This window comes from Colletotrichum truncatum, assembly GCF_014235925.2.
Source record: "Colletotrichum truncatum strain CMES1059 chromosome Unknown Contig_0002, whole genome shotgun sequence".
Classification (NCBI taxonomy): Eukaryota; Fungi; Ascomycota; class Sordariomycetes; order Glomerellales; family Glomerellaceae; genus Colletotrichum; species Colletotrichum truncatum.
Genome location: NW_027222399.1, coordinates 2,660,677 through 2,687,637, shown reverse-complemented (window position 1 = coordinate 2,687,637; position 26,961 = coordinate 2,660,677). Strand labels below are relative to the sequence as shown.

Genomic DNA, 26,961 nt, shown 5'->3' with positions numbered 1-26,961 from the left:
GGTGTAACCCACGACTACACTCATTACCGAACCAAACCCAGTGAGTCTCAGAGCCTTCTCCCACAAGAGAAAGTCTTTTTACACCTTTGGCACATTGGTGCTGCAACGGGACCCCCCTGGAAACGGTCTTCGTGGCGCAACTTCGACTGTCACCAACGGCGTGGTTGACATTACACTATCGTTCGCCTTCAACGTCAACTCCTAGCCGGGCCTGTCGACTATGATGCAAGAGGTTGACCCCGCGAGTCACGACCTGCCGCCCCAAACTCTGAGCGGATCGAGGGTCCAACCACTCTGTTATCGGAGAGGGTCCTCGTACTGGGGTATCATGATAAAATAATACTAGAGCCAAGGGCTTTGCCGCCTTTGCCTGACGGGACCGTTTACCACTGACTGGGGGTCGGTGCCAGAATAGCAATTAAAAAAAGGGGTGGCGAGGGAATATCCGTACTAAGTGATCGTCGAGCCGACATCCCTCGGCCTAGCGTATGAAATGGTATATGGAACACCGTTCTGCATTCTAGCCCATCGTTCTGCCTACAGACAGGCAGACAGGCACTGGGATCCGTCGGCAAGCATCCTGCAAGTGACATGGGACGACAGCAAGGACCCTCAACGACCAAAGTCAGCGCTTGGAAGGCTTCCAGAGCAAAGCGTTCTGCCGCCCACAGCCACCCTCTCCACCGGTAAAGGTACAAAGCCAATACCTGCGTCCTGTACAGGCAGGCTCCAAAGGCTGATCTGGAAAAGTCGCTACGTACGGTCCGAGTCTCTCCACGCCAATCCCGCCGCCCACGCCTGCTTTGTCGCAGACTCGCAGGTAGTCCACTCGTTGCGGGCCTTAAAAGTCGGTGTAGAACCGAGCCGCTACAAGCCTGCGAAAGCCCATGCTTGCCGCCCAACAAATCAGTTTTTCTGACTGCTGCTTTCGCCTCTGGATGGACCACCCGACGGCCGCGCAACAAAAAGCCTCGGCCGCACTATGACGAAGCTTTTGGGCCTGCTGCCCCCAAAACATGGATCCTGACAAGCCTCCTGGCGTGTGGGAAGTGGGAAGATGCAAGTCACATCTTGACCCTCTCGAGTCCACTGTCAACGGTACAGGATGCGGCACTGACAAGCCTCCTGCACCAATTGCTCCCAAATCGCGGGGCAAACTGCACATGTCTCTGAGCTTTACACCATTATTAGAGTTGTGCTGAGGATGAGGCTGCATGGCTACATCGGTCTCCCTTTCGAAAGAGATGTAACCTTCTCACCCCTCGCAGGACCGTAACCAGACGGGGACTTGGAGAAGTAACCCCAGCCCGCAGCCCTAAAGCACACATGATGACTTTCGATGGACGCTTGCCTGCATATGAGTTGAGTGTGAAAACTTGAGCCATTGGTTTTGCGCCGCAATGCATTGTCCCTTCACTTCGGAAACAGGGGCTGAGTGACCATGCCGCTTCATCTTCTGGCGAGTTGATCTACGCTTAACAAGCGGCGGATAGTCGCACACTACCTATCCAGCCACACTTACCAGGTTGAGAGGGGCCTGTTTCCCCGCCAGCGGCTTTGCGAAGAAAAAAGAAGAAGAAAAAATAGGTGGGATGCTTTGGCGGCAGCTCAGCGGCAAGGCAAGGATGAACCTTCTTCTGAAGGGTTGAGCAATCTTCTTAGACCCCATCTCATGGCTCACCGACGGCGGGTTGTAACCCAGTCCCCTGGATTGGTCTGAATTGTGGTAAAACTACGGAAAACCACTGGTAGAGGACAGTTATGGCTTCAGTGGTGGACCAGTTTGGCCCAAGTCGTCTGCATTAACAAAGACTTTCTCCGCGCTTTGGCACTCGACAACAGACTGAAAAGCACCTAAGCGTTCAAAAGACATACTTGGGACTCTTTCCACGAGCTGGATGGTGAAATCTTCTTGTCCGATTTGAACGAGTTGGAGTGTTCCTGCTACGATCATAGCTAGGTGAAACTCCGATGTTGATTGTCATAACCAGAGTGGCAGACCAATGATATGGCCCAATGTTTCAAACGAAGCTCGACTGTTTAACTCCCATGCGCACATCTCGCTATTTAGCGAATGGCCCTGGTACGCCCACTCGATTGAGCAGATCTTGGAGGGTTGTGGCACGGACATGGGCCTGCTTGCCTTCAGCCCTTCCCTTCTTGAGGACCACTTACGGTTGTGTTCAGCGAGAAACGCTACTCCCGATTGACAAGTATCGAACCAACCCGATAACGCGGTGAAGGTAAAGGTATCCAGCCCTTCTAGATGCATTCTGCTCTACCTGGGAAACTGTGCTGTTGCCTGCACCAGCCAAGTCCAGGAAAGTAATGCGACGCAGACTGTGCGTGGCGCGCGCACACACAGACTATCGCTAGACCTGTCGACAAGAGCAAGCTTCAACCCACAGGCTGCGGCCACACCGCCTAAGGAGACATGCAAGTCCTTGGTTCAGGAGGTCGCTTTGCAGCGTGGGTGAGAAGCCAACGACAAATCAAGAGCAGGGTAGTTCCCGAGCAATTGAACCATACTTGGCAGATTGGCAATTCGACTACATTAAGCACAAAAAAAACTGACAGAAAGCGGTGACAACTCGGTCAAGGCTCCGTAGGAAGCGTCGTGAATACGAACACACATCTGGGGCAATGAGGGATCTCAGGCCTCCTGTCAGACCGAGATAGAGTTTCCGATGCACTGACAAGAGCCATTTCTGTTGTCGACACTCTGCACAAGCTTGACAGGCGCTGACAGTGGGCCTACCACTCTATACCTCGCCCAGGGTGAGAAAGCCCCTGACAGGAAAACGGAACAAGACAATCAACTGGGACTAGTACGGACGTCCTCCGACCTGCTAGACTCGGCGGTTCCTATGGCTATTAGTGCGCTAGCCCCTCACCAAAGGAGGAGGAGGGGGGACGGAGAGGGGGTAAAAAGAGGGAAGCGGAGGGGTGGCAGCGCCAAATACCCAGACTTGGTCGCTCTCTGTCAAGTAGAGCATCAAAATTAATCGTCTAAAGGTAGGCTATGGGGCTCGGTGGGAGAGAAGAGGAGGTGAGTGCTGCACACTGCATGAAATCGAATTTGACAATGTCGTTGATTTGCAGCCTGGACCAGTACGAGATTCAGGGCAAGACAAACAGACTGAACTAGGACTGACCAACGGAGGGAAACTCCTGTCGAGTATTTGTGTACCTAAGAGGTATCGGGGGATCAACTACAATCACACACACACACACACACACACACACACACACACGGTCTCGCCCTCCCGCATGCTGCTGCTGCTCCTGGTGCGGGACGGTGTGAACAGGGTTCTTAAGCGGCGTAGCTCGTCTCCCACTGGCGGTTTTACCCCTCTTGGAAGTGCAGAAAGGATATGCCAAAGCTGCGCTGCGTCAGGGCAACACTCACACACCAACCAGCGCAGATGAAAGTGCACCACGGTTACAGTGCACACACTGGACGCTGCTCTGGATTTTGTACATACATACACAGTACTATGGGTACTCGCAACCTCGCTCACACCTGGCCAGGTACAGCACGCGATGGGCTGGACGCTACGTCGACTAGGACAGGGTAAGATGCGGTAATGCAATACGGCGCCAGGTACCTAGCCCGTTTGCTTGGGTACATAACTGCGAAAACTAGGGCAGCTTTGGGCAGTCACTCAGAGGCATAGAACGCCCGCTGCCCACTTGAACATGCCAGGTCCTTTAGGCCCCAGGCCAGCGACATGGAGAGAGGAGAGCGAGGGAATGAGTGGGCGGGTGAGATGCAGTGGCTCCAGTCTGTGGTTCCTCTGCGATGTGGCCCCGTCCAGTCCCCTTGTCCCCCCCCGTCGTCGGCGCAGGGGTATCTTGGGCCGCCGGCTGGCCTGCCACGCCCTCACAACCGTGCTCCTTTCCCACACCTAAAAAAACGATACATTACCTTCTTATGCTCCAAACCTGCTCTCTCGTCCCTCCCCACGTTGGTCGGGTTTCTTGTCCAGTCTCTTTTCTGTACACCATCCTGTGTGTTCGTGTATTTCAAACCCTCTCCAGCCTGTCGCTCCTGGCTCTCCAGGGCGCAAGGTGTGAGACTATATCCCGAGTGTATACTCTGTATTGGAGTGGGCGAGAATCAAAAGGTGAGTTTCCCGTTCGCTTGTGTCTTTTATGCTGCATCGCGCCTGCAACAATGAGCCCTGCGGTTGGGAGCAACCCTGCGACATGACGACGAGGAACACAAACACAGAAAAAGAAGCACGTTTTGGCCTCTTTACGACTATGCAGCAGTCAAATCGGCAGAACTCACTGGTCCTGCATACTTATAATGCGCAACAAAAGTTTACTTCACCACACCAAGCCATTCACATCACGGCAATATTGGGCAGAGAAGAGAGAGAGAGATAGAGAAAGGCGAGGTAGGGGTGCGCGGCAGCTGAAGAGGAAGCAAAGACCAGTGTGGTTTTGGTTCGCGATTCGGCATACACCAAAAAGAGACAAGAGTTGTCAGGCGAGACATAGGAGTCTCGGACGCTTAGCTCCCTCCAACTATCTTGCGTCGCTTTCACAGGCATAACACTGGATACTATGCTCCTTTTCTTCTTCAGTGCTTCTCCGGCTTCCACCCGCATTTGGAGAAGACCAAAAGGAACCCCCCGGACCAGCACCACCCGACTTCGCCAGATCCGCACCCCGCCTCCGATTTTCCTTGTTTCCAAACCGCAAACCCTCGCTCTGTTCCGTGTTTCTTGTCGTCGTGGGCGGCACCCTCAACCCAACCGCAATAGCTCTCCACGCGCCAATTTTTGTTTATCTCTCTGTTTTTCCATGTATTTGTTGCTGACCGTAGGCCTCACTTGATGCCAGTAGTAACACATAAGCCACTGTCATTTTGGCCCCTTTGCGCCGTGTACGAGTTGGAGTAAGCCGGACTGCCATATGGACGACCTGCGCTTTCGATCTCAACAAACCCCCCGGAACGAGCCCACGATGAACACACTTGTTTCACCTCCGCGGAACAGCAACCGCTTGCCCCAGCCTGTACAGGCTCATGATGGGCGCGGTGCTCTGCCTCGCCGCTTCACTACCGATTCGGGGCGTGTACCAACATTGTCTTCAATTACCGGCCAGCGCGGCCCTGATCTTGGCCAGGATTATAACGTATGTCTGCCCTCACACTAGTCTACCTACACCTTTTTTTTTGAGGCTGTAGCTGTAAAAACCCATCTTCCATCGCACCAGTACCGGTGCCCTCCATGTAGAATCGGGCTGACGAGTTGTTTTCCAGACTTTGCACAAAGTTCAATTGGTTCGTGGACACCTTTTTCCGCCCGATACCCCCAATGCGGCCATGGACAACGGTGGTCTACAGTCTCTGCGATGCCACACGTTCGATCAGATTACGAGAAAGGTGCAAAGCTGATACCCTATGCAGATTGAAAAGAAAAAGCTTGAATATGAGAGGCTTCGCGAGCAGAGGCGCCGGTTTGAACTTGAGATGCAGAAGCTGGAGCAGGCGCAGCGACGTGAGGAAATGGAGCTTGCCAAAATGCAGGATGACCTTCGTCAAGGTCACCAGTCGGAGCCGACGACGCCACCCGAATACCACGAGTCCTCTGGTTTCCCTACGATGTTCTCGCGCCCAAACCGTTACTCGACGTCCAGCCTGACTTCGCCCCCGGGCCTATTCAACCGACCCGGCCGCTCGGGGTCGCAGCTTACCTCCCCGCAGTCGACCTTGATGCAGTCTCGTTTTACCTTTGACGACCACCTGCCGTCTCGCTCCGTGCCCGGCTCGCGAAGAAACAGCGATGAGGATGAGAAGGAGGAGGCGGTTCGTCAGGATCCTAGTAGCCATCGGTCCTCCAATGCGTAAGTGCCAAACCCCTTTCTGAACTGCTTTCTTGGACAAGTCGTGGTGAGTACCGAAAGCTGGAGCTGTGGTATATTTGACCTCGGCTGCGTCAAGCTTGAATAGAAGAAGCTCGGCCTTTGAACTGCAATCGTATCTGTCTTGGGAGAAAGTCTAGCTACGATTGGAAGGTGCAATAGCTATCTTTTTGCCTCGACTGCTTGACCCGGGATTGGTTTGCCTTCACGACATAACGAGTGGATTTTGGGGTTTAAAATCTCGTTTTTTCGGTCACCATCACCACCTCTTGTCACTTTGGTCTTCACAACAACCCGCACCAATACGTCTTTGAAGCTTTCTTTCCCATCAACTACAAAACAACGTGAACAACTCCTTCAAATTATCAGCTAATTCTCACGATACCGACCTGCACCTACTCTTTCAACTACGCCCGCGCTTCAAAGCCTGTTCAATTTCGCAACGATAGCGCTTACTTCAAGTCTTTTTGCACCTTCCAGTTCTCGTTCCTAGTGTTCTCTGACGCGTTCAGAGTCTTCGAAAGGCTGGCCAGTGTTTCGGCTTTCTTCTTCGTTTCTAAACGAAACTACCCCACAACTTGTCCAAGAAACTAACAAGATCAATATCCGGCAGCGGCAATGGCTAACTTTGAGTTTTCTGACAATAGCTACAACCGCTACTCCATGCCAGTCACCAGGTCTCGCACTGGCTTGTACGGCGCTGACCTTGATCAAACTGGCACCGCTCGCTTCCTTTTCGGCGAGGAAGACGCTTCTGGCGAACACAAGTACGGACAGGGCCACGACGACAACTTCCCTACTCTGGTGCGCCGCGACGATCAAATGGTAAGTCACAGATGCCTTTTTTTTGTGTGTTTCGGGATATCAATTTTCCTCGCCTTGTCATGCCTAGCACTTCGCAAGCCAGTGCTTCATTTCCCAGACATTATGGCAATAGGTTGAAGTTACAAATGGGGATGAGTGTATGGGAAGGTGCGAGTTGCAGACAGGCAATCACACTTACCCAACCTCACCTCACTTCTTCCATTCACCACACCCACCTTCCACCTCCCCTCTGCCCTCCCCTCCTCTCCTTCTCCTTCTCCTTCCCCTTCCCAATCTTCCAAATTGCAAATTCTTTTCTAGTCAAAAAGAGACATTCCTGCAGTTTTTACCCGTTTACACCCCTTCATTCTTTCAATTGCATCAAGGTCGGAGTCTTGCAGGAATACCCCCCCTACTATCGACATGTCGATACAAAATTGTCAGCCTTTGTTCTAGTGTTGACATTGTTTGGTCGTGTAGCTCTCTGCATCCTCCGCTGCCCTTGATCTTGCCCTCTCTCCATCGCCCGCCCCCGACGCGCCCTCCACCAACGGTTGGGGCCATATTAACCGTCACCGAACACAACAGAGCCTGTCTGCCATCAACACGTCTTCGCTCAACGGAGCTGCCTCATCTGGTGAAATCGGATCAAGAGCATCAGTTCGCCACTCACTCGACCTCAAGTTCTTCCCGGACGCCCCTTCCGACAACCAAACCTCAGTCGTTTCTCCCCCGGGCAACCACATCATGGCCACTCCTCCCAAGTTGCAGAGCTCCTTTTCTACGAACGATGTGCCTACCATGAAGAGCACCACTGGCGCCTCGGTGACCAACAACCACGCCCAACAGCATTTCCACAACCACAATGCTAGTATTGGTCGCATTCCTGCCGGTGCTGTCCCTGGCCGCCACAGCCGTGAACTGTCCAACGACAACAACATGGGAGGTGCGCGCGACCAGGCTGGGTCCTTCCCCTCCATTCAGTCCGCTCTCCAGGCCAACGCTACCCCCTTCGGTCCTGGTGCTCCGGGTCAAGGTTTCCCGCACACCTCTCAGGGCAATGCGGCTCCCAACGGCGTTGCTACTGCCGGTCCCAACAACTCGTATGGCAACTTCTACCCGAATGGCTACGTCTCCCCCACGAACAACGCCCCTCCTACTTCTGGACCTGGACCTTACGGTGTCCCTCTTCTGGCCATGGGCATGCAGAACATGAACCTCGGCGGTAACAACGTGTACCCTGCTCAGAACTACGCTGGCTATGGCGCGCTTTACAACCAGCAAGCCCAACCTCGCGACAGCCAGGCTCGCGTGATCCAGCACCGCCGTCAGATGGACAACGAAGGTACGTTTGCTTCTGTTCTTGACATGCTGGTTCGATTTGCTAACATCCCGCAGCCATGTCTCGCTACAACGGTCTTGCCCTTGAGAACGTTGGGGGTCAGATTTACGATCTTTGCAAGGACCAACACGGTTGCCGCTATCTGCAAAAGAAGCTCGAGGAGCGCAACCCTGAACAGGTTCACATGATCTGGCTCGAGACCAACCAACACGTCATTGAGCTTATGACCGACCCCTTTGGTAACTACTTGTGCCAGAAGCTTCTTGAGTTCTGCAACGACGATGAGCGCACCGTGCTCATCCAGAACGCTGCCGTCGACATGGTTCGCATCGCTCTGAACCAGCACGGCACCCGTGCCCTGCAGAAGATGATTGAATTTGTCACAACTCCCACCCAGATTGAGATGATCATCAACGCTCTGCGCTTCCAGGTCGTTGAGCTCATTCAGGACCTGAATGGCAACCACGTCATCCAAAAGTGTCTTAACAAGCTCAGTGCCCAGGATGCCCAGTTCATTTTCGATGCCGTCGGTACAAACTGTGTCGACGTCGGCACTCACCGTCACGGCTGCTGTGTTCTCCAGCGCTGCATCGACCACGCCTCCGGCGACCAGAAGGTCTGGTTGATCGCTAAGATCACCGAACACGCTCCCATCCTCGTCCAGGACCCCTTCGGCAACTACGTTGTTCAATACATCATCGACCTCAATGAGCCTTCCTTCACTGAGCCTATTGTCCGCATGTTCCAGAACCGCATCGGACAGCTGTCTCGCCACAAGTTCAGCTCCAATGTTATTGAGAAGTGTCTGCGCTGCTCTCAGGAGCCCTCTCGCGACATGATTGTTGAAGAGCTTCTCTCCCCCGGCGAGATTGAGCGCCTCCTCCGCGACTCCTATGCCAACTACGTCATTCAGACAGCTCTCGAGTACGCGACCCCTCACAGCAAGTTCCGCCTTGTCGACGCCATTCGGCCCATCTTGCCGTCCATTCGCTCTACCCCCTACGGACGCCGCATCCAGGCCAAGATCCAGGCCTTCGAGGGACGTGGTAGTGCCACCTCGAGCGGCCAGGTGACTCCTGCGGATCCTAGCCAGGGCCAGATCCCACTCCGCCCCAACCACAACCGTGCCATGTCTAACACCACCTCCGTTATCTCCCCCGGCGGAGCCTTCGGCAACGGCCTGAACGGCGGTCTCAACGGCGGTATGGCTCCCCGCGGCAACCAGGCCAACTATCCCACGGCCTCCAACGTCACGGTGCCACCTCCGGCCCCCCAGAACCAGCGCATGCAGCAGTACGGCTACAACTCCCAGCCGCGTGTCAATGGCGGTGTTCCTGCGGAAGGTGGCGCCGGTGCTGGCGAGACTCAATGGTTGTAATTGTACACAAAGCGTTGTCGATGTGGGATATCACTTCTAATGGCATGAAATGTGACGTGGGCACTCGGCAACGAATCTAATGGGCGGCATGATGCTTTCCGCAACGGTTTTCTTTTCGACACAGCACGGCGACGACGCAGCAACGACTTGACGATCTTTTCCTTTCACTGTCTGTGCAAACACCAAAAAATCAACCCCCAACCAACATACAAAATCGCAACCTACATCCACCTCTTCATCCGTCGAGCACGGCGGTCTCGCATCCGATTGCGAGACTTGCTTTGTGTGTACACTATGGATTCGGGCAGCTTATGAATGCCCCATCGGCATTTGCAGCGCAAACATAAGAATCGCATTCTGCTTCTCGGCAGCCGTCGTCACCAGGTCAGACGGAGCCTTCAATAGGCTTGTACTTGATTCGATGCGGATATCGACATAGACGAACGTTTCCTATTCTCTTTCTTTTGTATTTTTGTTATTTTTCTTACGTCCCATTTCCTCATTTTCAATTCTTCACGCTCGCTTCCAGGGGTATCGTTAGCTCCTTGGTTCACGATTGGATCGGACTCACGACAACTTCGGCTTAATTCCCTAAACGACATGCTGATTACGACGCTGATCATGATACACAACGATTACGGGAACAAGCTGATTTCTTTCCTATATGGCGATGGTAGCCGCTCTTCAGCCTGCGATGAAACCCCATTTGGGAGATCATCAACAAGGGCTGGGGACGACTCGACAAAACTATACTGGAATTGCCTGAAGGCATACGCATTGCATAGGGGCCAGCGTCGGGACATGGCAGCAGCATCGGCAGCAGTCTTTCTTTCTCTTCTTGCATGTGGTTGGCGTATAACGTTTCTTGTTCTCGGCATGGACCGCCTTATCCTACTTTTACTCCGATACTCTCATGGCTTTTTTTGATTGGGAGGACAATTTTGGCAAGGCAGTGTGGACATGGGCTCTCGCATATCAGGGAGTTTCTGAGACAGATTCGAGCGACCTATTTGCAGATGGGAGAAAGCTTTTCTTGTGTGTGTAAGAGACTTCTAGGGATGAAATTGGCGTTACTTTTGCTTTTTGACCGGCAGGGGATGATGCGTAGGGCATTTGAGTGGATGGCATATGCTCTTCAACGAATGCCCAGCAACCCCCCACGACCGCGCATGTAACTAGGCAGAACCAAGAAAAATATCTCGGAAGATACTGTGCCCCTGATGAATTGTGATTAGTGACAGGTCTTGTTGGTGAAGAATCAATAATTCTATTTTTCACGTGTCATGTAGTTCACCGTAACCGCCGCCGTGTCTGGATTGCGGTCGCGAGCACAGGACCCGATGAGACGGCGAGGCCCAAGATCCAAGGTGGAGCATGTGAAGCGAAACAAGGACCCAAACGCAGCGTCTGATTGGAGGATATCTTGGACCACCCCCCCCCCCTCCTCCTCACTGGCATACAGGAGGTTCCAGAAGCGGCTGACCTGTGGGCACAGCCGCACTGTTTTAGCAGGCGTTGCGGCAAACTTGTCGTCTCACGCGCCAGCGCCCGCGCCCGCGCGGGCCAACCAGGGAAAATTAAAAAAAAAAAAAAAAAAAAAAGTAAGAAAACCCCCCCCCCCGATGGACAGAAAAGCGCCAGTCCACTACGAGGCCTCCTTTTTTCTTTCCCTTTTTTTCCCCCCCTTCCTTTTGTTTCCGTTCCGACGACCGCCGCCCCCCTCCCCTCCCTTCAGTGCCACCACGACTCATCGACTACGGTCAAATCGTCACGACACCACACCCGGTCTTTCTTCGAGATCTCACTCGATTCATTAATTAAATCTCGTTGAATTCAGACCCCTTCGACAAAATGGCCCGTGGTAACCAGCGCGACAAGGCCCGTGAGGCCAACTTGAAGAAGGCTGCCGGCCAGGTGAGACCCTTTTTTTTTTCTCTCCCCCTTTTCTTTTCTTCCGACCGTCTCTCTTCAGTTGCCGCTTATAGATAGCATGCCTGGCTTGGTGATTTTCACCTGATGATTTGACGATACGGTCTCATTCCATGCCTTGACTGTCCAGTTTTTTCCGCCGAGTATGAGGAGGATGAGATTGTTTAAGTTGAATGAACAACAAGCTTGACTTGGAGCTGTGTAGGCGGGGGGGGGGGGGGGGGGGGGGGGGGGGGGGGGCCAACGGGGTGTACTTTTTCTTTTTTTTTTCTTTTTTTTTTTTTGGTATGCAGAATGCTGATTGATATTTGTTACTCGCGCAACAGAAGTCCAAGAACACCATGAGCGGCACCGAGTTCCAGCGTGCCAAGGAGTCTGCTGCTGAGATCATGAGGCAGAAGCAGGCTGCATGTGAGTTTTTCTTATTTTTCTTCTTTATAAATTCCCTAAAGAGGTTTTTTCTTTTTCTTTTCGCCACGAGGTCGATACGACTTTGTCACGTACAGGTTGTATCGATGAAGGCGATGATTAGGAAGTAATATGTATGACTGAATGAGACGGTATACTGACTGCGACTGCTTACAGCCGAGGCTAAGAAGGCGGCGGCGGGTGCGGGTGGCAGTGATGGAAAGAAGAAATAGACGGGGGAGCGGTGGTGTTTCTCTCCGTCACAAAACAACACGCACTCTCTCTCTCTCTTTCTTTCTTTTTCTCTTTCTCTCCATCGACATCGGGTTCTCGCCTTTGCGCGCCGTCTGACTTGTGACACTCGGCCATCTTTACCGCAGCCGGCTCTCCTTTTTCAAAGTGAAAAAAGGGGCGGGACGTGGTGGTGAGAGGTGATTTATGAGATGAGTAAGCTGGGTTTGGGTTGGACTCTACTACGATTTTCCCACCCTTTGATCAGAGGGAGGGAAACGACAGGGTGGAACCCGGTAGCGGCGACGGGAAGGTTGAGAAAGAGAGAGAGAGAGAGAGAGAGAGAGAGAGGAGGGGGCGGAGGGAGATTATCAAAACACACAACATCAACTACGACTGCAAACGATTCATGGGCGTCATTTTTTGAGGCGACGGAGGTGCATTCGGCGTGCTTTAGGCGGTATTGACAATATTAAATTAAAAACTCGTATACCAAATTATTCCCAAAAGAAATAAAGAAAAAAAAAACAATACCAAAGGAGGAAAGATGGGGTTCGCGACTCTCGTTCCACGTTCACTTATACGTTGTAAATGTAGATTATACTGTGATTACTTGAGTCGAAAAAACGACGACGGGAGTCTGAGTTTGAAGAGAGAAACTCAACGCTTATTGAAAAACAATGTTTGCATGGAGAGGAGAATTGACAGGTAGGTCCGAGTTCATCGGGAGAAGAAATCCGCGCCGTTCCCCCCCCCCCCCCCCCCCCCCCCCCCCCCTTCTCCCATTCGAAACCCGTCAGACGGCGTCGGCTCCGGTCGAGATGCCTCGACTTGTGCGCTTCGTCTTGACGTATATGGTTGGCTGGCTGGCTGGCTGGCTGGCTGGTTTACTTCAAACAAAATCATGGAAAACAGATCTACTTCTCGAGGCAATGGACCAAGAGCCTTGTTCGGCAACGGCTTCCGTAGGAAAGAAAAAAAAAAGGGGGGGACAAAAAGACAACATGAATAATTCAGACGCTCGATCGATCCATGCAATGTCATGTCATGTCAAGACTTGTCATGTCTCGTCATGTCATGTCGTTTTCTTATCCACTTACCTACCTCCTCGGCCGACACGGCACGGATCACTATCCCCCTGACCTTTTTTTTTTTTTTTAACTTTCTCCGGTGCGCTCACCCGGGCCATGCGCTGACGGCCGATCAAACCTCGCATGTCGTAGCACAACGCGAGTTAATCTCGGGCCACTTCTTGGTCGGTTTTGGAACCGGCGGAGAGATGGCTGGGGTCTTGCCACGATCCGGAGATGGAGAGAATATCGCACCTTCACTTTCATGGACAGCTGGAAAGAAGGGAGAAAAAACAATTGGTTTGAACGTGATCATTCATCATCCATTTAGTAATTCCTATTAAGTGGCTGCGAGAAAAAAAAAAGAAAAAGAGTTTTTTCCATCCAGGAAATACGAACCAGTCATATACTCTGTAATTATCCCCCAAAGCCCCTGATATTCCATCTTTTCTCTCCTTTCCCCGTTATCCTCGTGACTAAACGGGTAACTAAGGGAAAGGATGAGGGGGCGGGCTCCCAAATACCAAAAGAGTTGCAGTCCCTTTCACGACCTTCCAAACCGGTCGAAACTGTAGACTAAATCCTGCTCTTTTTTTGTACTTCGTCTTCCCACAACCAACAAAAGAGAAATCTACATGTGATGAGAAAAAAAAAAAGAAAAGAGAATAAAAAGGTCGTGGGCCCCTAAAAGTGTAACAACTCCGGATATGTGGTATCGTTCCCAGCGGAGTGGGTAATAAATAGGTTCTTCTTTCCCGGATGCGTGGATAATAAGACTAATAAGGGCGGGGGAGAACACGATTAGGTGGTCTGGGCTGCCTCTGCCTTAAGCCTCCATCATCTCCATGGGAAGAGATCCTGCCATGCCGCCGAAAGCACCGACGCCCTGGACCGCGGCGGGGAAAGAACCAGCGGTGCAGGAAACAGCGCAGACGCAAGCACCGTTGCCGTTGATCTGGCCAGTACCGGTCTGGACACCGCCGGTAGCGCCGCCACCAGCGGCGGGAGGAGCAGCAGGGTTGGCAGCAGGGGGTGCGGCGGCGGGAGGCTCAGCAGCGGGAGCCGAGGGAGTAGCGGGAGCAGCAGCGGGGGGCTGGCCACCGACAATAGCGCTGGGGGCGCCTTTACCCTTCTGCTGGATGGCCATCGACTGGAAGAGAGCCTGGGTCTTCTCGGCGGTAGGGTTGATGGAGAAGGTCATACCCTTACCGCAGTGGTTACCCTGGCGGCAGTAGAACCCTTTGGGATGTGCGTTAGCGGTGACGAATTCAAGATGAGCGCAGGACGGACTTACACAAGGGGTCAGAGACCATAACCTGCATCGCGACCTGGGGAGGGGGGTTGACGGAGTTGTTAGGGTTGGCAACGAAGCCGGAGTCCATGCCACCGGCTAGAGGGTCGCAGGGAGTCGCGAAGGCAGACTGGGTAGCGGTGTGGTTTTGGCTCATGAAAGTAAAGACAACCATGTCACCAACGTTCGCCTTGATCTGGTCGGGAACGAAAACGAGACCAGAAGGGCCACCAACAGTGACCTGAGACAAAAAATTAGAACGGCTCGAGTCTACTAACGATATCGACTACAACTTACGTGGTGTGTTTGAGGGCCAGCAGCAGGAGGAGCCGCCGGGGGAGCAGCGGGGGCAGCGGGGGCAGCGGGGGGCGCGGCCGGAGGAGCTGCAACGCCGCCAGCAGGAGGGTTGATGTTGATTGTGGGCGCGCCGGCACCGGGGTTCGTCCAGATGATGATGACCTCAGTGACCTGGCTGTTGGAAACTCCAAACCCGCTCATACCAGCCGGAAGTGCCTTGCCAACCTCGGAACCAGCCTTCTTGTGACCATCGCGACGAACGGGGTAGTGGTTGCGGACGGACTTGGCGGAGGCCAGGACGGCGGTGGAGAGAGCTAACACGGCGGAGAACTTCATTTTGACGGAGGGTGTGTTGTTGTCGTCGATTAGGGTGACCTTTTTAGTTGATGTATATCGAGGGAAGACAAGATCGTTTTCTGTCCCTCCTCTTTTTCTTTTTTTATGTTTCTCTTCCCGGAAGATTTTTGGTGTCGAGACTGCTGGAGCCCGGCGAGTTACAAGGAATAAAAGGGATTTAGTAATGCTGGATGGCGAGGGCCTGCTCGTGACGAAGAAGATTGAACACGGAACCGGAAGAGAACGAAAGTTCTAAAAAGAATGTGTGAAGACACGAGGCGGATGAAGAAGAGATGGGGAAGAAGAAACAGAAACCTCTCGGACAGCGAGGATGGGGGGGAGAAGGAGAGCTTAAATCGAGAGGAGTCCTGCTTGGCGGGCAGACAAGATGGGCGCGAGCCAGGTTACATTATCTGTTCGTTATCCCATGTCTGTGAGGGTGAACAGGTACTAGGCCATCACCGACGGGACATGGGACAGCCCCTTCCCGGTCCCAACATCGACCTCGACGAAACAGGACGAGAGAATCGTCCACTAGACTGTCCCTGAAGCAGGCTTTGCTCAAGTGTGCAGGCCAAGGGCAAGCCAAGCAACGCCCCCCGGGTTTCTTACACTGGGCTCAGGGGGGAAAAGCAGTGAGAATGGAGATTGGAGCCAGGGTCAACAGGTGTAGTTGAGGGTGTTGAGGGGCGGTTCGTTGCTCAGGGACTCAGCGTCCGATTAAGCACGCGAAGCACAGGCCCACCGAGGCATTGCCATCCCAAGCTTGGAGCAAATAAGAAAAATAAAAAGCCAAGAAGAAAAGGTGGAGTTTGAATGATAGGTGGTGGGATGTATCGGCAGGGATAAGGGTTGGGAGGAATCAGGGGGTGGGAACGGACTGATGACGGATGTGAAAAAGACTTCACTTTGATAGCAGGAAGAGGAGGGACGATGATGGCGCTAACGGGGCCGCAGCACAGATGAGAAGCTTGGTGCGTGCAGAAAGTGCATGCGTGTGTGTACCACAGAGAGGTAGGTGCTTCGCTGGAATTGGTCAAGAAGCCGGGGGTACCGCTGGACCAGGCAGCGACTGAGGGAGACACGCTGAAGATTGATGGAAAAGGCGGATGTACCAGAGGAGGCTGCGGGCTAGCGTTGTGAAGGAGGTGGGAGTTGTGACAGAATCGTCTCGAGTCGTGTTTTGGCATCTCGCTAAGGGACCCCCTGGCCGCCTTGCCAAAGATGGTTGTCGCTCGGGCCCCAGGCGAGTGATGTCCACTCAAGGGTTTTGCAAGTCAGGGCCGCGCTGGGCATGGGCATAACCAATAATGCTGTGGAGGCCTCTTGGGCTCCGTGTGCGGTTGCTAGAGTTCGTTCCATCCAGAGCAGTTGGGATGGTTGTCAGTTTACTAGTCTTACCATAAAAAAAAAGATGAGATGTCGTTGATGAGAGAAAACACGAAGAATCGGCAGGAATGACAGACAGATGGGGGGGAGTGCATCTGGCTCCCGCCCCAACGGCCGATTGATTAATTGCCCAATAGACGTCCATATCGTGCACCGTTGGACCCTCCCCCAAATGCCAGAAATGCCCGATAAAGGCTTGTCTGCCCTCTGTAAATTAACCCGCCCGCTGTCTCGGGGTGGTGCTAAACCTTAATGCACCCAATTAAGGTGGTTAGACCCCCCGAACTGGCATTTTAGCTGCCGGAGCCACGGGATGGCGTTCCACCCCCCCTTTACGCCATTCCTGCAGGCACGAAGCCCTGCACCACAACTCTCTTCCTGTCCGTCTCCCTCTATCTCTTTTCAACCTTACTCTCTACCTTTAAATCGCTACTTTGTCATAGGCGCCCGTCTCTTTTTTAGCCACTGAATACGTATCTTTTTTCTTTCGTCGTCGTCTACGGAGAAGTCGACTGGCTGACGTCAAGGCAGGCCCTGCCATGCATACGACACGTGCCTGTCCGCCCGTTGACAAAACCCAATCCGCCAAGCTGCTACTATGTAAGCGTCCCTGTTCCCCCGTCTTGAGTCTCTTCCTATTCCCATTCTCCCTGCATCTGTACCCTATGCCCCTTCTCATCCTGTCTTTCCTCGGGGTTTCGGCTTTTTTGGATCTAGCTGAATGGCTGCCGTCCCTTCCTTTCCCTTTTCATTCTTGCCCAGTACCACATGAGTCGGCACGGATTGCCAGGCCAGCCAGCTCAGCAAAGGCACCTTGATGCTGGGCGTGCAGCCGCCTCAAACGGCCACTGAAGATGATGAAACATGGCCCCCCTCCCCCCTTCTCTTCTTATCCATCCGTTCCTTCCTGCGGGCCATTCTTCCCGGTCCACAACTCAAGATATACCCAATAGTTTCTCAGAGTGAAGGGAAAAAAGTCCAGACCAGACCAGTAACCCCCCGTCGTCATCCTTCTCGAGTGCTTGTTTGTATCCACTCAACTTTGCTCATCTACCCGCCCATGTCAATACACACACACTGTAACCATTGGCCTACTGCCCCATCCCAACTTTTTTTTCTTTTTTCCTCCCCCCAACCCTTCTCCCATGGACCCTGCTCGTCCAGTCTCATGCTGCCTTGGTCGCCCACTACGACGACATCTTGCTAATGCTGCCGCCGCGAGCTTGCCAAACCCGCCTAGGCTAGGGACCTGACACAGAGCCATCTGGGCGCTAGAGATCGGCTTATTTCTCTTCCAGCACTGCCATCCTCTTGTCATTTCTTGGTCGAAGTTGCGAAACAGTCCACAGTGTGCCACTGGCCTCAGCCTTCCTGCTTCACTATCCTGCTGATCGGTCTTGGGTCTTCCTGTCATCAAATCTTGATGCTTGGTGGCGTTGTTGCGTCTTGTCGCTCGGGGATCTGCCGAGAGAAGAAGTGACCTAGCCTCCTGTCAAGACCGACTAGACCTATCCGCTCGATCCGGGCCCGTGTCGAGAGACTCGGGCGTTGCATGACATTCACACATGGATTCCACGTCCGGCCCGAAGGATCTCCATGCTCTATGTGCAGGTTGTCAATGATGGACGGCTCTACAGACAGCTATGCATATGGCCATGTGCGATGCTGGGAGGCAAACAGCAGGAAGCTGCATGAAACTTTGCGTCAGTCGGCGGAGTCTATTCTGATTTCCTCGGAAACTAGTAGAGCTGGCTATGGTGTTGTACAGCCATGACCTTTCCCATATGGCCGAGGAGATCAATGGGCATCGTAATTTCATGTTTCCATCCATAGACTGTCTGGGCCTTGACATGTTTCCGATCTCAATCCTTTGTCGAATCATATCAATATTGACTACCCAATTCTCCTCAAATTCCCACCTCAGACAAGGCCATCTCGCCTAGGTTCACACTATTGGCGTCATTACTTCTGTACCACCCTGACAAGACTCCTTTTGGACATTGTCCCGCTCGTTCCCCATGCATGTGTCGCCGACTTGGCTTGCAGAAGCGCAGTGGGTAGAAAAGAAAAATAAAACTAAAAAAAAACCAAAAAAACTTTGACGAGATGGAGACGAGGCTTCTTGCGCGGAGACGAGAAACAACCAAGCCTAGGCCCGTCCACGGTGAAACAAAACGAACTCTTGGGCAAGCAGACATGAGCGCGCTAATTCCTAAAATTTTGTCGCAGCCACGAGGTTTGCAGGGTTGCATTGGGGCCCGCCAGCTCAAGTTCGCCCGACCCCGACTTGGACTTGGGTTAACCGCACCCCAATACAACTAATTCATCCGTCCCTCGACCCGCCATCCGGGCTCTGGAGACAACGGATAGAATAGCGAATCATCAGCCTGCTGACTGAACCAGCGTTCCTGTCGTTCGTGTGACACATGCCATGGCGAACCTCAGACAAGGAACTGTGAGGCGCCGTTGCATCATCGGACGATGGAACAGATCGTGTTACAGAGTCGTCCTCCCGCACGTCGATCAGATTAACTCTCGAGCAGCCGCTTTTCAGGATGGCCAACCTCACCCCATTCCCCACACCATCCCAACTCCCCTATTCCAGGCCGTAAGAGGCTACTAAGCCTCATTGCCGCGGTTCCTGTGTCTGCTGCTGCCCTTCGTACAATCCGGTGTAATATCCAGCGTAGTACCATGACATCAAAAGTCTCTTCAGTCCTTCGTCCTGTACTGCAAATCCAAACCACAAGGGCGTTCTGGTCAGTCACGGCTCCCTTATCCTTAGGCCCGATGAGTACGACATGGCGCAGCTTCAGAGCTTCAACACCATCAGCCATAGAGCGTATACATACCTGAACCGAGAAGACCTTGCGGGCCCATTGTCGCAGGGCCTGGGGCGCCACCGCTGCTCGAGATAGCCTTTGCGGCAGGCACGCTTGCTGTTGACTGAACCTGGAGCGAACAAGGAACATGTTAGCGGAAGCGGACACGATGCAGGATAACAGATGCCAAGCTTTTCTGATCTTCCTGGATTTTCTCTGGGGTGAATGGGTTGTTTTACATCCGTGCTGCCGCCTACCTCCTTCGTTTCGTTGGCTGCCTCTCCATCGACCATGATCTCAGACCGATCGACCGCTTCCGTTTCTGGGTCGATGGCCCCATGGGTCCTGTGCCGGTGGCTATGTGTTAGAGTTGATTTCTTGGTCTCCTCACGGAGACTTAAGGACCGGATGGACGTACTGGGACCCAGACTTCTCCTGAAGATCAACATCTTCGAGCTTGCCTCCTTTAGCGTGGATGCTATGATACTTCTGCCAAGTTGATTAGCTATGTCCACTGGATAACAAGCTGCTTCTTTCCGAGACGGATATCCCTTCTTACCTTGTACTCATCAAGAGCTTCGTTCCATGAGTCTATGAGGGCGGAGTCATCCCACATCTCAGCATGCGACAACTCCACGTTCTTGCCAGCCATTTCTGCCAGGTAGGAGTCTCTTCGTCAGAAAAAAAAGCGTGTCTGAGAAAACTGGGGTGGTGAGGGCGGTGCACACTTGAGCTTCGGTTTTCTGTCACTCTGGGAACAGTCTCAGAGTTGAGAAAGAAAGCCTGCCTGAAGGTCTCGAGTAAATAGGATGTGAGAGGTGAGTGGATGAGTGGGCCCGGCAGCTTTGGTCGAGGTTGAGCGACAGTTGTATTGAAGAAAGAAAAGAGGTTTCTTGGTTGCTGGTTACGATTGCGTCTTCTTACTGGCCTCCTCAGGAATAATGGTTGTTCATGTGCGACGGCCTATCAATACACACGGGGCTTCTTTACGTGTTGTTGCAAGCTGAGGCCAAATATCTTGGGATGAGTGTGTCTAAGCCTGCGTGTTGGAGGAACCAACATAAGAAGCAGTACGCTGACGAATGATCAAGCTGCCTTCGAAGTGTAGTGTCGCCAGAGTTAGATGTTCGCCTAATGTGTTCTGTCGCGGCGCAAAACCTCACAGTACCTCTGGAGATGCGCTTTCCAATCTGCACAGCGGTTGTAAGCTGTGTAACAACTAAGGTTAGCGCGTCGGGGTGCTGTGACAGGTCCGCTCCGTTGCCCCTTCAGCACCGGTGCCCCGCTGAAAGTCGCTGGCTGGAACGGCTGGGAGGACCGCGTTAGCGGGGTCCTGTCTTCACCGCCTCCATATCTGCAGCTGGCAGAATCTTGAAATTTTAATTTTTTCGCACTCGCGGCGGTACTCGACTGTGGGTATTATCGACTTGCTAGGTTCCAACAGCCAGGCCAGGACACATCACAACAATGGCTCCCGAATTGAGGAAGAGAACCAGATGTAAGCTATAAAACCGCCTGTGACTTCAACTATGTGTTTCTAATTATTGTGCAGCGGTTACCGCGGCTGAAAAGCCTGCGGCGAAGAAGGCAACCAAGGCCGAGAAGGTCGAGCCCGCGGCCAAGAAGACCAAGGTCGAGAAGCCTAAGGCCGAGAAGGTCGAGAAGAAGGAGGATAAGACCCCTAAGCGTAAAGGTATGGGTTGTCCTTTGATTTAAGTCATGCATTGGCTGACAAGAGCTCGTACAGCACCCGAGGAGGCCTCCCCCGTTGCGACGAAGAAGCAGAAGCCCGCGAAGGCGACCCCCAAGTCCAAGAAGGCCGCGCCCAAGCCCGAAGCCGTCGAGGAAGCCGAGCCTGAGACCACCGAGGTCGTCGAGGAGGTCGATACTTCTGTTATCCCCGTGGAGGATGCCACCGACTCTGATGACGAGGTTGACGCCGACATTCAGGCCCTTGCCGCTGGCTTGGACCCCGAGGATGCGCCGGAGGGTGATGGCACCGTCTTCAAAGCCGGCCAGGACGTCGGCAAGGTTCCCAAGTTCAACAAGAAGCAGAAGAAGTTGACGGAAGAATCAAGCGAAGAGCCCGGCGTGGTCTTCATCTCCAGACTCCCCCACGGTTTCTACGAGCACGAGCTGAAGGGCTACTTCTCGCAGTTCGGCCCCATCAACCGGTTGAGACTTGCCCGTAACAAGAAGACCGGTGCAAGCAAGCACTGGGCCTTCATTGAGTTCGCCGAGGAGAGCACTGCTGAGATTGTTGCGAAGACCATGGACAGCTACCTCCTTTTCGGTCACATCCTGAAGGTCAAGACTGTTCCCCGGGAGTCGCTGCACGAGAACCTGTGGAAGGGAGCCAACAAGCGCTTCAAGAAGATCCCCTGGAACAAGATCGCTGCCAATGAGGTCGCCAAGAAGAGAACGGAGTCGAATTGGTCTCACAAGGTATCCAAGGAGGAGAAGAAGCGCGCAGAACGTGCCGAGAAGTTGAAGGAGTTGGGATACGACTTCGAGGCTCCTAAGCTGAAGGAGGCCGTTGCACCGCCGCCGGAGCCTATGGCCATTGATGCACCTGAGGAGACCAAGGCCATCGAGGCTGCCCCCGCCGAGGAGGAGACTGCCCCTACGGCGACGGAAGAGGTTGAGGAGGCGGAGAAGCCCAAGGCGACAAAGGGCAAGGCGAAGAAGGGTGGCAAGGCGAGGAAGAGCAAGGCCTAAGCTCTTTAATGATATCCCGCATCACGGACTGTTTCCTTTGAAAAGTATTTGTTCTGCATCTATCTACTGCGTTTATTGCTTGGGGAGTCCATCAACAATAAAAAAGGGTAATCACTGGGAATTAGTATGTACGCGCATAGCGAACCCGTCGCACCCATTCAGAATTTGGGCAAGCACCAGGATTATAAAAGGCGAATCTACTCTGCTTCAGCGTCAAAGACGAACAAGTCATTAAGATTGACTTGCCCAAGAGTTATGTCAGCGAAGGGTGAATATGTATGAAGAGGAAAAGAAGAAGAGGAAAAATTTCCGAATGGAGCACCGCCTCTTGAAGTCTCTGTAGCTGATAAGATAAGACTTAGTAAGCTTCCCTGGCCCCGCCATTTGCCTAAGATAGCATCTTGTTTGTCAATGGCGAACGCACCTTATGGGGATAGTAGCGTCGCATGCATGCGCCTCGTAAAGAAATACTTCTTTTTTCAGAACACCGAACAATCTGAATACGAACATTCGCATTGATGAATTCATTGGTTGCCTCACTGCAAGTGAACTTTAGTGAAGACAGCGTCAGCCTGCAAGTGTCAAAGATGTGGTTCGTGTTGGTCAGTTGATCACTTTGTCAATGGCTATCGTTTCATATATCGATCTCGTGCTTGCAAGTGGCAGTACAGTGTGAAGCTTGTATACAAAGTCGGATGTCTCTTGAGAACAGATTGCATGCACAGAAATTCCGACTTGGGGCCAAAAAAAAAAAAAAAAGGGCATCCTAGTTGTCTTTCAGACCAGCCTCAACAAGACCGTTGGTGCTCAGCAACAGTTGGCGCTATATGCGCAACACTTAGCTAATACTTTATCGCTATCAGTACATTTAGTGGAGCTTTCCGACCAGTGTGGGGGACGGGGGAGCAGCACCTACCGCGTGTTGAAGTGAACACGCTCGCTAATTTGCGAACCTAGCTTACGTGGTGTAAGTACATGCAAATCCGCCCGGTGCAAACCAGACATCTTGCAAACCCCCCGACGAATTCTTGGGAAAAAGGAGCCTTTGCGTCCCGCGCCCACCAGCTCAAAGGGCTTTAAACATCTCCCGATGCATCTGAGAAGCCAACATGTCAGCCGCCGCTCCCTCTACTGATCCGGTCCAGAACGCATCTTCAGGTATGCCGTAGACACCACTGGTAGCGATAATGAGGCCACGGGAATGCTAACCTGTCGTCCGCCAATTTTCAGGGAAGAAGAAGAGCGGCAAGAAGAAGAAGAATGCGAACAAGTCCAAGGACCCGATAGAGACTGACAGTGGCTCTCTGCAGCACGACGCTGCTGAGGATGGCGATGATGAACCGGAGACCCCGGTGCAGGTGATACTCCCTTGAATCTGTCATTCCAGCCACATAGCCGTCTGACTGTTGTCGCAGGATTCCGCACCCAGAGAAAAGTCCAGCCCCGAACACGCGGTAGAGGAGGACGCAACGACCAATGGCCATATCGAGAAGCCAACAAGCAACGGACATGCGAACCCACCGATAGAGCAGCCGACAGAAGACCAGGGCGCCAATTCCGATGCCACTGCGAAATTAGACGCCCTCACGAAAGAACGCGAGGCACTGCGCACAGAGGTTGAGCAATTGAGGAAGCAGTTGGAGAATATCCAGGAGACACACAGCGAAACCGTCACGAATCTCAAGTCGGAGCTGGAGGAGACCTCGTCGGCAAAAGAACAAGCAGAGGAACAGTACCAGTCCCTATTGGAGCGTGTTAACCACCTCAAGTCGACCCTCGGCGAACGTCTCAAGCGCGACCGTGCCGAACTCGAAGAAGCCAAGGAGCGTATCGAGGAGCTCGAGGCCCAGAATGAGGAACTCCAGAATGGCACAAAAGCGACCGAGGATGAGTTGGCCAAACTGAAGGAGGAGCTGCAAGATACTTCGCGCGAGGCGACAAGCCTGCGCAGTCGCAGCAATTTGTCTCAACAGAATTGGGTCAAGGAGAGGGAAGAGCTGATGAGGCTTGTCGCCAACCTCAAGGAAGAGGTGGAGACGACAACAAACGCCATGGGCGAGTGGGAGGTTATCGCTATGGAAGAGCGCTCCGTGAAGGAGAGCCTCGTCGAGAAGGTATCGGAACTGGAGGAGCAGATCCACTCTCTACGAGAGGGCTATGAGAGTGCTGCATCTGAGCGGGATCAGCAATCGCAGGTTATCGACAACTTGCAAAAGGCACTCCGCGAGATTCAGGAGGCGCGAAAGAGGGAGCTGCGGGAGATGGTTGAGACGTCCGAGGAGCAGCTTCAGGCCTTGAAGAAACTCGTACAGGAGGCCGATACCAGGGCCACAGAGGCCGAGGAGGCCAAGGAGAAGCTCACCAAGGAGCTCGAACGGACAGCGCCGTTCGAAAAGGAGGTGAAAGAGAAGAACCTCCTCATTGGCAAGCTACGACATGAGGCCATTGTGCTCAATGACCATCTCACCAAGGCCCTTCGCTACCTCAAGAAGACGAAGCCAGAAGACAACGTCGACAGGTATGTTATCTTTCCGGGTCACCTTGCAATCTGTCAAACTAACTCCTCCACAGACAAGTAGTCACAAATCATCTCCTCCATTTCCTCACCTTGGACCGCTCCGACCCCAAGCGCTTCCAGATCCTGCAGGTCATGGCTGGCTACCTGAATTGGACGGAAGAGCAGCGCGAGCAAGCAGGCCTCGCGCGTCCGGGAGGTTCAACCAACAGTCTGCGCCTCCCAGCCTCACCCTTCCATCGCACACCTAGCACCCCGTCGCTCAGTACAGAGTTTTTCTCGGAGACGCCCTCGTCCGCCAACAAGGAGTCGCTTGCAGATCTATGGGCTGGCTTCCTCGAGCGCAGCGCCGAAGAGGGTCTCGAGCAATCCGGTACACAGCACGACCGCAAGGACAGCGCGAGCAGCGCGGCGACGAGGCCGGATACCCGTGGCGGTACGTAGAGTATGCCGTCATGGTATAGGCGATCGGTGAATCAGTAACGGACCCGTAAAAAGGGCCGCATCTGGGAGGGTAAGCATGGGGTAGTTGACTTGAGAGGTTCATTGTGATCTCAAAACGCATGTTGCCGTGCTGTCGCGATGGCTCAAAAACAGTCGGCATATTATACGCACGCACACACGAACACAAAACATACACACAATGTTATATATAAAGAAAAAAAGGCGTTGTAGCGCTTCACTCGGAAGCGCAGGCATTCGGGCGGGCCGGGCATACGTAGCATCATCATCGTCGCCGTCGAGGGGGAGGCTTGGTTTACGAAAGACGCGAAGAGGGGAAGGGAGGGAGGGAGAAAGGAGGACGGAGTGGCTATGAAGCGAATGGGGAACGAACTGAAGAAAGTCGGTTTTTGAAGAGGAATATTAGGAAACATCTTTTCTTGACCGGATTATCAACTGCCCTAGAGGCGTATTAAAGTCACCTTTTCTTCTTCTTCTTCTTCTCTCTCTCTCTTTTGAATGCGTACATCCGAACATCTGTTCTGATACCAGGTGACCCCCCCCCCCCCTTTTCTCTCTCTCTCTCTCTCTTGCTCTCCTTTTCTCTCCACTCTGTGTGTGTGTGCGTGTGTGAAAGATTATTGCAAATTTGTTTTTTTTTCTATTTTACATTTCGTAAAACAAGAAAAGGACATCGTGTTCTGCGGTTTTTCTATCGTCTATCACTATCCATGACGAAGAGCCCATCTACTGCTGCGCCGATTTCTCCTCGATACCCTGCTCCATCGGTGCGAATACACTCTGACTATATGATTCCGCATCGGCCGTGATAGTCTGGATATTGAGCCTGTTCTCCAACGCGTTGTTCACACCCTCAATGACCTCCCTCTCCTCCATGACTTCTCGTACAAGCCGCACCTCGTGTAACCAGTACGCCTGGCTGCGAGCGCGCAGCTCATCGTCCCTCAACGTGGTGTTCTTCACGATGCCCAGAGCAGTCAGCTTGCTCCGGATCAAGTTCAGGGCGCGATTGCTCGACTCGATCCGCTCCGCTTCAGAAGGCGGTTGCATGAATGCTCGACGCGTACTGGAAAGGAACAGCATGGCGCCTAACGCAGCGTCGAGAAGGGCGAGGGCAATGTAGCGCACCGCGCGGACCTTCCAGTAGAAAAAGTCGATCTCGGGCAGGCGTAGAGCAGATGCGTTAGCGGAATAGTCGTACTGATTCACCAGGCTAAGGTCTGCGACGCAGAGCACCGCAGCAGCTATCGTCGCCGCACTCCTCCACCTGGCGCCATCCCTTCCTGTCAGAGTTGCAGATGTAACCGCGCCAATTGCGACAAGATTCAGAAGATGAGGCAATGCAATTGCTGGCAAAGCATAGTAAAAATAGCTCTTTGGCTCATCGGATTTGCAGAACGGGCAGTCTGCGAGGGCGGCGGGCCCGAGGTAGAGGTACAACAGACGGGATTCGAGGTTGACAAACCGAGCTCGAAGTCGTTCGTCCGCCTGCGTCAGGATTCCATCAGGCCGGAGAGAGGAGAGACGGTTGAAGAGCACATCAACCGGGATTTGGAGACGGGACTGCGTGAGTGTGAAGACGTTTTCGGGGGCGAAGGGCGGCAGGGTTCTGGCGAGATAGAAGAGAACGAGGAAGGTCAAGATCGTGAGGGCGCGGGTAACGCGAGGCGGAGGTGGGACGGGTTCACTACGATGTTGGGAGGCGGCGCGAATCGAGCGATAGGCAGTAATTGCCTTTGGGAGGAGAATCGGGCCAAAGACGAGGAGGAGAGAGCGAATCCTGGTATTGAAGATTAGCTAATGATGCGATATCCTGGGTGACGACTTAGATAAAGACAGGTTAACTTACTCGGCCCAGCCAAAGGCCATGATAGGCAATTACGATATGTTGCTGTGTCCCGGACTGGGTAAAAGAAGGATTGAGAGAACCTCGACAAGCAAGACAAAGGATTGTGCTCGAGCTGCACAATACTGGGAGCTCGGGAAGGCTGAGAAGTACTGTGTTCTTTGGAGGTGTGTTCTAAAGTCAAGGCGTAAGGCTGGCCTCATCCAAGGACACGGGTACTATGTGAGATGGGCTTAGTTTTCGCCAAGA

General features: G+C 53.2%; 9 protein-coding genes across 9 annotated transcripts; 6 read left to right on the top strand and 3 right to left on the bottom strand.

Annotated features, from left to right (window-relative positions):
- Window positions 1-4,923: 4,923 nt before the first annotated feature.
- Window positions 4,924-5,860, top strand: CTRU02_203652 (pumilio domain-containing protein; the record flags this gene model as incomplete). Its single annotated transcript, XM_036722228.1, has 3 exons — window positions 4,924-5,145; window positions 5,273-5,293; window positions 5,420-5,860. The coding sequence occupies 3 exons, from the start codon at window positions 4,924-4,926 to the stop codon at window positions 5,858-5,860; spliced, it is 684 nt and encodes a 227-aa protein (XP_036585834.1).
- A 632-nt stretch (window positions 5,861-6,492) lies between these two features.
- Window positions 6,493-9,398, top strand: CTRU02_203651 (RNA-binding protein; the record flags this gene model as incomplete). Its single annotated transcript, XM_036722227.1, has 3 exons — window positions 6,493-6,699; window positions 7,159-8,023; window positions 8,077-9,398. The coding sequence occupies 3 exons, from the start codon at window positions 6,493-6,495 to the stop codon at window positions 9,396-9,398; spliced, it is 2,394 nt and encodes a 797-aa protein (XP_036585833.1).
- Window positions 9,399-11,249: 1,851 nt separating this feature from the next.
- CTRU02_203650 (4f5 domain protein) lies at window positions 11,250-11,968 on the top strand (the record flags this gene model as incomplete). The annotated part of the gene is made up of 3 exons (XM_036722226.1): window positions 11,250-11,312; window positions 11,654-11,738; window positions 11,913-11,968. The coding sequence occupies 3 exons, from the start codon at window positions 11,250-11,252 to the stop codon at window positions 11,966-11,968; spliced, it is 204 nt and encodes a 67-aa protein (XP_036585832.1).
- Window positions 11,969-12,178: 210 nt separating this feature from the next.
- CTRU02_203649 (uncharacterized protein) lies at window positions 12,179-12,433 on the top strand (the record flags this gene model as incomplete). The annotated part of the gene is made up of 1 exon (XM_070204246.1): window positions 12,179-12,433. One exon carries the CDS (start codon window positions 12,179-12,181, stop codon window positions 12,431-12,433), a length of 255 nt encoding a protein of 84 aa, XP_070062009.1.
- A 1,429-nt stretch (window positions 12,434-13,862) lies between these two features.
- On the bottom strand, window positions 13,863-14,960 carry CTRU02_203648 (GPI-anchored cupredoxin-like protein 1; the record flags this gene model as incomplete). Its single annotated transcript, XM_036722225.1, has 3 exons — window positions 13,863-14,275; window positions 14,331-14,592; window positions 14,625-14,960. The coding sequence occupies 3 exons, from the start codon at window positions 14,958-14,960 to the stop codon at window positions 13,863-13,865; spliced, it is 1,011 nt and encodes a 336-aa protein (XP_036585831.1).
- A 4,015-nt stretch (window positions 14,961-18,975) lies between these two features.
- On the bottom strand, window positions 18,976-19,823 carry CTRU02_203647 (survival motor neuron-like protein 1; the record flags this gene model as incomplete). Its single annotated transcript, XM_070204245.1, has 5 exons — window positions 18,976-19,079; window positions 19,202-19,301; window positions 19,387-19,507; window positions 19,590-19,660; window positions 19,731-19,823. The coding sequence occupies 5 exons, from the start codon at window positions 19,821-19,823 to the stop codon at window positions 18,976-18,978; spliced, it is 489 nt and encodes a 162-aa protein (XP_070062008.1).
- An 815-nt stretch (window positions 19,824-20,638) lies between these two features.
- Window positions 20,639-21,889, top strand: CTRU02_203646 (ribosomal biogenesis protein gar2; the record flags this gene model as incomplete). The annotated part of the gene is made up of 3 exons (XM_036722223.1): window positions 20,639-20,669; window positions 20,724-20,864; window positions 20,919-21,889. The coding sequence occupies 3 exons, from the start codon at window positions 20,639-20,641 to the stop codon at window positions 21,887-21,889; spliced, it is 1,143 nt and encodes a 380-aa protein (XP_036585829.1).
- A 1,109-nt stretch (window positions 21,890-22,998) lies between these two features.
- Window positions 22,999-24,848, top strand: CTRU02_203645 (golgi matrix protein; the record flags this gene model as incomplete). The annotated part of the gene is made up of 4 exons (XM_036722222.1): window positions 22,999-23,047; window positions 23,120-23,247; window positions 23,305-24,407; window positions 24,461-24,848. 4 exons carry the CDS (start codon window positions 22,999-23,001, stop codon window positions 24,846-24,848), a joined length of 1,668 nt encoding a protein of 555 aa, XP_036585828.1.
- Window positions 24,849-25,592: 744 nt separating this feature from the next.
- CTRU02_203644 (uncharacterized protein) lies at window positions 25,593-26,735 on the bottom strand (the record flags this gene model as incomplete). Its single annotated transcript, XM_036722221.1, has 2 exons — window positions 25,593-26,646; window positions 26,716-26,735. The coding sequence occupies 2 exons, from the start codon at window positions 26,733-26,735 to the stop codon at window positions 25,593-25,595; spliced, it is 1,074 nt and encodes a 357-aa protein (XP_036585827.1).
- Between the last annotated feature and the right edge of the window lie 226 nt (window positions 26,736-26,961).